Source organism: Anopheles merus, unplaced genomic scaffold (assembly GCF_017562075.2).
Source record: "Anopheles merus strain MAF unplaced genomic scaffold, AmerM5.1 LNR4000125, whole genome shotgun sequence".
NCBI lineage: Eukaryota > Metazoa > Arthropoda > Insecta > Diptera > Culicidae > Anopheles > Anopheles merus.
In genome coordinates, this window is record NW_024427705.1 from 68,610 (window position 1) to 77,804 (window position 9,195).

General features: G+C 43.5%; 1 protein-coding gene across 1 annotated transcript; it reads left to right on the plus strand.

Annotated features, from left to right (window-relative positions):
- Nucleotides 1-5,473: 5,473 nt before the first annotated feature.
- On the plus strand, nucleotides 5,474-8,940 carry LOC121601613 (casein kinase I-like; the record flags this gene model as incomplete). The annotated part of the gene is made up of 3 exons (XM_041930438.1): nucleotides 5,474-5,766; nucleotides 8,159-8,695; nucleotides 8,806-8,940. Coding segments are annotated over exons 1-3 (965 nt in total), but the record flags the coding sequence as incomplete, so codon positions are not given.
- Between the last annotated feature and the right edge of the window lie 255 nt (nucleotides 8,941-9,195).

Genomic DNA, 9,195 nt, shown 5'->3' on the forward strand with positions numbered 1-9,195 from the left:
GAGCAAATCGAGATTTCGGCTAAATATAAAAACATTTTATTTTTATTTTAGTGATTTTATTTGCGTATCAAATGGGTTTTTTTGTGATGGAAAGCGTTGGGACAGGCGCCGATTCAACCGCCGGATGGGGCACAGCGTTTGGATGTGGGTACCGGTACAGGAAAATGAGCCGGACAAGGAGCGGGCACTGGTACAGGCACGGTTCTGTAAAGCGGGCAGAGTGAAACAAGTCTGAGTGAACCCTTTTTAGATTTCATGTGATCGAGTGTTGATACTTACCTCGTGTAGGTGACCGGAAATGAATCCTGAAAGTCTGAACGGTCTGGCAAAGGTTGAACCAACCGGATTAGCTTCCACATCTGATCCTTAAATAGGGACTGCTCCGAGCGACGCTCTGAAGAGCACCGGTTGCGTGCGCTGATGGAGTTTCCTAGCCCCAACCCTGCTTCATACCTGTGCTCGATCGCACGCTACTGATTCTCGTTTTTTCACGCTGAGAGACTCATTTTCATTTTTTTTTACATTTTTTATTTTACATCACAACATCACTCCGAAAGGTTTTCGTTTCATTAGCACGAGATTAGCAGAATGGCGAATGACAGATAGAATACCCAGCCTCGGCTAATCCAAGTAGGGTAACTCTACCAGTTTTCGGCAGTGTACCTATTTTCGGCAGGGTAACTAAAAACGTGAAATTCTGCACAAATGCGGTAAAAAAATTCACAAAATACAATTTTGTTGTGAAAGTGTACTTATTTGATATTCACATACGAAGTTTCACACCATTTCATTACGTATTTTCCAAAATATCAAATAAATTGTGCTTTTTTCGGCAGCTTTGCTGTCAGCCAATCGTTCGGCAGGTTTTGTGATTAAGAGAATCAGAACAGTAAAACAATGAAAAAGTGGTATATATTAAAGATTTTATGCTTATTTAATTATTCTAACTTGTTCGGAATTTTAAAATCACGATAAACAGGTTATTTTTCACTTTAAATGCTGCCGAAAATAGGTACACAGTAAATGTTCATTTTTGACAGCTCAATGTTGTGGGCTCCTGCCGAAACTCGGAACAATAACACACTTTGAATTTGGCTGAATATTCCTTTTAAAATTGATCAGAACACTACAATGCGTATGTCGAAACATAATATGACCTTTCTTGTACCAAATATCACCAATTTTACGACAAACAATGCACTAACTTAAGAGAAAAATAAATATTTGCCAGTTCGCACCGTACGCTATAACCATCAAACTGTCAATGGCTGCTCTGTTTAAACGTCGCATCAAAATGGCTGTCAAAACGGGCCAAAATAAGCAACATAAAATTGATAATTAAAGTGCTTTTTAACACCAATCTTAGAAAAGTAAGAGTGTTAAATTGCTTTAAACATTTTTTGTACATATTCACATTGATACAAACATTTTCTGACCCGTATTCGCGCTGCCGAAAATAGGAACACAGCCTGCCGAAAATAGGAACAAACTGCCGAAAACAGGAGCAAAATCAATGTTTGCATTTTCACGAATATTTATGAAAAAGGCTTTGAAACGGCAAATAAAAAATATTGTAACATACTATGATAGTTTATCAACCAGAATAACAACACTTTCAAGAAAAATAATGAAAAATATTGATGTGTGAGCAATTTTGTGAAACTGCTGCACTAGCCTGCCGAAAACTGGTACAGTTACCCTAGTAAAGCTGAATTCTCGGTTATTTTGACGGATTATCTCGGTGACAGCAGTGTTAACGTATGTGCTCGGCATTTGTGTTGCCGAGTTTCGATTCAAATTTTTATTTAACTGATATTTCAGTTTTAAATGGGACTGATTTTCGGCTACTGGGTTTTTTCAACTGACATATCAGCAAGAATCGAAAGAGCCGACGGATTTCGGCAGTTTTTTTAACCGAGGTCGTGAAATATTTTTAAGTGTGTACGATTGTCGCGAACACTTCTGTGATTGTCGCGAACACTTCTGCGATTGTCGCGAACACTACTGCGATTGTCGCAAGAATATCTGCGATTGTCGCGAAAACTTCTCAGACTGTCGCAACAACTTCTGCGATTGTCGCAAAACTTCTGCGATTATCGCAAAAACTTTTGGGATTGTCGCAAAAACTTCTGCGATTGTCGCAACAACTTCTGCGATTGACGCAAAAACTTCTGCGATTGTCGCAAAAACTTCAGCGATTGTCGCATAAACTTCTGCGATTGCCGCGAAAAGCTCTGCGATTATCGCAACAACTTCTGTGATTGTCGCATAAACTTCTGCGATCGTCGCAAAAACTTCTGCGATTGACGCAAAAACTTCTGCGATTGTCGCGAACAATTCTGCGATTGTCGCAACAACTTCTGCGATTGTCGCAAAAACTTCTGCGATTGTCGCAAAAAGTTCTGCAATTATCGCAAAAACTTCTCCGATTGTCGCAAAAACTTCTGCAATTGTCGCAAAAATTTTGCGATTGTCGCAAAAAGTTCTGCAGGATACAGGTATGATACAGGGTGCATAGAGGGCAAGGATGCAGGAGTGGAGTTTGGGGTCGAACTCCCCCTTCAATTCACAATCCTTTCCCCATCCCCCTCTTGCACCGCTGTTGTGGAGCCGGTAGAGGGTGAAAGGGGTGAAAATGCCTTTCTAAGTAATTCGGGCCAGTGGAAACGTTTCACATTTAGTAAACGTTTTTCCTTCGGCGCTTAGTTTTTGAGATAATTGCGGTGTTCGAGATTTCAACTGTAACTCGACGTGTTCGGCGGTTTAATCGAAAACAATAGTAAAGATACACTTCCCGTGCGAACGGAACCGCTAGCACTTGTCATTTGCCCCAAGCATCCTTACCCCGGTTTAGTAGCCATGTCCAAATCTGCAACCGAATGTAGGAAAGAACTTCAGTCCGGAATACAAATTCACTACAACAATGGACAACTAAAACGGGACATGATATATCGCCAGGCAAATGTAAAATATTTCATATTTGCCATGAACGTCACCCAAAAAGACTATCCCCAATCAAATACAATAAAACTGCCATACCAAATGTAGGAAAAGCCTGAATAGGAATCATTTCGACTCAAAATTATCATTAGTTGCTCATTGTGCACCAAATCTTGATGTCGAAGATGTCGACACCAAACAAACTACTGAAAATCGATTGCACCTCTTAAAAATGTTAGGATACGGAAAACATTGTGCTAATCGAGATGTTTTACCTGGATTCTAAAAGCTTCCTATATGGAAGAGAAGAATGGACACTATCATTAACCAACATAAATTCGAAAGTCTCTGGCTCCTCTTTACCATACTGCTCTGGGGCATTCTATCAGGGTCTTTATAACCAGTCCTATTCCATCACTGATCTGTGAAAGCGACCAGCTTCGTTTCTCACATATCATCACACACAGATTGGTTACAGCTGCTGGCCGTCTTTTGGAGGAAGATATAAAAGCTGAAGCCTTCATTGAAAGAGCCAAAAATGCATTCATGAAACTGACTTGAGCACGGTTACTACAAATTGCAGAACAATCACGAAATGGAGAAAGGCTATGGGATCAAAACATCCCCAGAGTTGAAAATAAAATCCAAAGGGATTTCAGACCGGCATTAGCTAGCAAAATATTTAAGGAAATGCTAAATAATAGATACCACAGTCGCCATCATATCTACACCGATAGATCCGTCGCCGGAAATTGTGCAGGTTGTGGAATTATATCATTAAATGACACATGTTAAATTAAACTACCGGATTACTGTTGTGATCATAGCAACCTCCCTAGCTTGAACGATGTGTAGTAGGCTTACGTTAATTTAGAGAATAAATCAGTCGGTATTTTCCACTCGTTGAAACCAGCAGCTTCCAACAGGCCCAGGTGCTTAGCGTTCGATCAGAAAATCTTTTTAATCAGAACAAATTGAGATTGTTTCTAGATGGAGTGATTAGGAATTGCCAAGCTAAATGGAAGCAATTACGGAACGTGGAAAACCAAGGTCGAGTTTCTGCTGATGCGAGAAGACTTGTAGCAATACGTGATTGGAACAAACACAGTTGCTGCCCCCGAATCGACTGCTGCTGCTCCCGGATCAAGTGCTGCAACAGACACCACAGCTTGGAAAACCAGAGACCAGAAAGCTCGTGCGACGATTGGGCTTCTTTTGGAGCACAGTCAGTTGAACCTAATCAAGGACTCGAAAACGGCGAAGCAGACTTGGGAGGCCCTTCGAAACCAGTATGAGAAGGTAACGTTGACTTCCGTATTTAAGGCTGGTAGTGAAAAGCACAAGAAACCTTGTTGTGCAACTTTTGCCAAAAACCAGGTCACAAGCAGCTATCCGAAGGCGAAAACGGCATGTCAGGAATCAGAAGCATCATAATTCACATTCGCGGCTTCACAAATATTCTGTGGACGTGATGTGTGGATCATAGACTCCGGTGCAACATCACACATGTGCATCAAACCAGACTACTTTGTTTCGTTGGACCACACAGTGAAGCAAAAGGTTTCCTTAGCAGACGGCAAGTAGATTACCACAGAAGGAATGGTTGGTGCAGAATGGCGTGGATGACTCGTGAGGGTGAACACAGCACTGTTCTCCTCACAGATGTACTCTATGTTCCGCAATTCGAATCCAACCTTATATCGGTGAGGAATCTGACAGCCAAGGGAGTCAAGTTCATATTTCATCAGGATGGGTGCCACATCCAAAAGGACAGAAAGGTGATCGCTGATAAAATTATGTCCGATGGGATGTAGAGGTTGCGCACAACACATTCTGCACGTAAGGTGAGTGACCATACATCTAATTGTTTACACACTTGGCATCGCATTCTTGGGCATCGAAAGCCGGAAGCAATTCGGGGCCTGGGGAACAAAGATCTGTATCGAAGATTGCAAAAATGTCGTAACGTGTGAGTGTTGCTAGAGGGTAAAATGGCACGGCTACCGTTTCCAAGGAAATCGAAAATTAGATCCAAGCAGCTTTTAGAAATTATCCACACGGACGTGTTTGGATCAATGCGAACACCATCGCCAGGAAGGTGTCGTTATTTTCTTACGATGATAGACGATTTCTCCCGCTACACAATAGTCTATTTTCTAAAGGAAAAATCGGAGGTTACAGAGCGAATAGCAGAATATGTTCGATTTGTAAATAATCAGATCGCAAGAGCACCAAGGTGATTCGATCAGATCAAGGTGGTGAACATAAGAATGAAGCTCTGGACCGTTTCTATTGTGGTGGATTGCTTATAGCAATATCTTAGTTGTAATCAAGTAGCCATTGGTTACAGCAACCGTGGTTACACTGAATATCGAATAAATGTAGTTAGTCTTAGTTCACTCTTAGAACGGTGTACATCGTCTTTCAATCGCTCCCATACTGTCGTCAAGAGAGCATCACTCAACAATTCACCACTGCTTACACGCCGCAACAAAACGGAGTAGCGGAGCGAAAGAATCGTTCACTAGTGGAAATGGCTCACTGTATGATTCTGGACGCACATCTGCTGCACATGTATTGGGCAGAAGCTGTGAACACGGCCACATATCTACAGAACCGATTACCGACGAAACCCATATCAAAAACACCGTTTGAGCTCTGGACTGGAGAGAAGCCTGATCTCAGTCACCTCAAAATGTTCGGTTCGCGGGCATACGTGTGGATTCCATCTAACAAGCGATCGAAAATGGATGCAAAATCGAAGAAGATATTGTTTGTGGGCTATTCTTCGCACCACAAGGCCTATCGTTTCATCGATCCTGAAACGTACAAGATAACCACGAGCAGAGATTGTCGTTTTCTGACACATCGGGAGGTTTGTGAAACCAAACCTTGGCAGGGAAGTATCGTTTTCTTCCCATTTTCTTCTCCGGCGATTAATAAAGCTGATGATGATCCCGTTATTGTAGCACCAGAAATAGGCAATGACGAGACTCCAACTACTGCGTTCTCCGAGAATGATGATGACCATGATAATGATGAATGCAGCGATTTAAATTTTGATGATTTCAATTAGCAACATCTAACGATGAGTTCCAGAGCGATGTCGAATTCAATACCATCCGTCCTGAAAATATCTTGGAGCTTGAGGCAACTGGAACGCAGAAGGAGCTGAAATCATCTGGCGTTCAGGAGGAGCATTCCGTCTTCGAGGAAGCTTCTGTTCCAGCAGTTCGACGATTGGAGCGTACCACAAAGAGTATTCTTCCAGAGCGATACCAGGACACCGTACGCATCGCAAATCAATTCGATGAAGGACCATGCACGTACAAAGAAGCAATAGCTAGCCCCGAACGTGACAAGTGGATGGCAGCTATGAAAGAAGAGCTGCAGACGCATGAGGAAAATTGCACATGGGAGGTAGTTTGTTTGCCGCCAAAAAAGGTTATCGGCAACAAATGGATTTTTACGAAAAAAAAAAAAAATGGTTGAAAACGGGAACCTGATCCGCTACAAGGCCCGACTGGTACCGCAAGGATTCAATAAAAAATATGGGATTGATTATCATGAAGTTTTTGCGCCAGTCGTTAAACAAACCACGTTTCGGACTTTATTGAGTATCGCCGCTCGACGAGGAATGCTGGCGAAGCATATAGACGTGAAGACGGCGTACCTCCATGGAGAACTAGAGGAAACCGTTTTCATGAAGCAGCCGATAGTTTTTCATAACGGAGTTAAAAATGACGTATTGAAAATCAGAAAAAGTCTTTACGGTCTAAAGCAAGATGGAAGGATGTGGAATACGAAAATCACCGAAGTCTTGAAGCTACTGGGTTACATACCATCGGTAGCAGACGTCTGTACGTCGCGGTGAATACCAGACCGGACATAGTCATCAGCGCTTCGATCTTAGGACGCAAGGTGAGTTTTCCAACGGAAGCAGACTGGACCGAAGCAAAAAGAACGCTACGTTATCTTCAGTCAACTGCGGAGTGGAATTTGCGAATAGGTTCACAAGGACCACTAGAAGTGTACATTGATGCTGATTGGGTTGGTGATAAGACGGACCGAAAGTCGAATATCGGTTTCGTGTTTCATCTCGGAGGACCAATCAGTTGGGCAGCTCGAAAACAACCATGCGTCACACTTTCGTCAACCGAAGCGGAGTACGTGGCACTCTCTGAAGCCAGCCGCGAGTTGATGTGATTAATGAAACTTTTGAAGGACATTGTTATGAGTTTATAGTATGCCGATATTTTGTATAACGAATAACTTTAATCATAGTAACCTATGATTCACTGTGGTTATAACTTTCTATCTGAAATAAATTCATTCTGTTCCTAACCATACAATACGCTGTTTGTTTGCACTACTGCCAATAGACATCGATGATCCAGTTCCGACTCCGATAATAGTGCATAAAGACAATCAGAGTTGCATAGCAATGCTGAAATCAGTCAGTGGTAGTAACAGGACGAACCACATCGACACCAGATACTATTTTGTTAAGGAGTCAGTGAAAAATGGTGTAATGGACATTCACTATTGTCCCAGCGAACAAATGATAGTGGAGTAAGATGGAGCAGATGCGCCTACGACTTGGTTTAGAGCCAGCCGAGATTGAGGAGGAGTGTTGTGATCATAGCAACCTCGCTAGCTTGAACGGAGTGTAGTAGGCTTTAGTTAATTTAGAGAATAAATCAGTCGGTATTTTTCACTCGTTAAAACCAGTAGCTTCCAACAATTACAGCAGCATATTTTGAGCAGAAGCGTTTGTCATAATTAAAGCAACAGCAAATTGGCAGCGCTGGAGCGAGAAAATACTAAAGACCCGTGTTTTCAGATCCTGAAAAAGCTTCCATTCTCTACAAGAACAACCTACGTTGAATTCCAAGCCTTTGAGAAATAAAAGGGAAAGAAGACGCAGACACGGCAGTAAATGATGGACGCAAACGGAACAACAGTCAAGAAAACGCTTTATCGAGAACATGGTAAGTTGGGCAGATAATACCATCAATCAGACCTGGCAAAATGAATGGTTGAACTTAAAACAAACTTAGGGTAAAAAGTACTTACAACCCAGGATGCATCCAGTTATATCCTCACTACGTTTAAACGAAAGGTGGCGTGCTTTTTCTCGCTCCCACATTTAACGGTGTTTTTTTGTGTGTTTTTGCGAGAAATTGATTCCGCTTTTGTTCCTGTTTACATTTCGCAGGTGGCCAAACGAATTGAAGATGTCGATTAGGGAAGGACATGCGTCCAAGTCCAGTTCGCCAGAGACCGTGATGGTGAAGAATCCGGATTCAGGGCGAATTCGATGCTGGTGGCTGCGGTACGGTGTTGGTGGGCAGCCATGCTCGCTCCAAACAAGCGGTGGTCATAAAACGCCAACGAATAAAATGGCCAACGACGAGGTGGAGCAGTTCCTGCTCGCCACAGAGCGTCGGATTTATGCGCGGCTCCCGAAGGCCCGTGGATCGCCCAGACTCATCGACGCCGGTACGTATCGCAAACGAGACGTGCTGGTTTTGAAGCGCCTGGGGCCATCACAGCAGGAGTTATTGGACTTGTGCGGAGGACGCTTCGGTCTGAAGACGGTTTCGCAGCTAGCGCTGCAACTGCTCGCCAGGCCGGAAACGTTCCACGACGAGCTGGGGTACGTTCACTGCGACCTGAAGCCGGACAATGTCCTGCGCGGTCGCGGAACGATCCGCAAGAAGCTGCACTTGATCGATTTCGGTTTTGCCGAGCCGTATCGGCACCCACGCACGGGGGAATACATAGCGCAGGATGCGTTTTCCCGTTCGCCAGAACGAATGAATTTGCACCAGTGTTCGCTCATCTGTTGTATACATCGTGCAGGCGAGATGACATTTTGTCACTCACCTACATGCTGGTGTTTTTGCTCCGCGGTGGCCTACCGTGGTATGGTACTGAGGAGCGAATTGATCCGGACGAGGCACTGCGTCTGAAGTTGAAAACTACGCCCAGCGAGCTGTGCAGAGGATTGCTCAAACATTCCATGCAGCACGATTTTCATTTTGATTGGAACCGTTTTGGTTGCTAAACCAGCACCTAATTTCTTTTCTTCTCTCTCTTCATTCTAGCTTTCGTAAAGTGACGTAAGTCACCCCAGTAATAGGCGCCGTGAAGGAACAGCCCGATGCATGGACGGTGGCCAAATCCGATCCTCTGCCTCCTCGTGGCGCCACTGGATGTTGGCCTCTGGTGTTGTCAGACTCACCAGCGGCC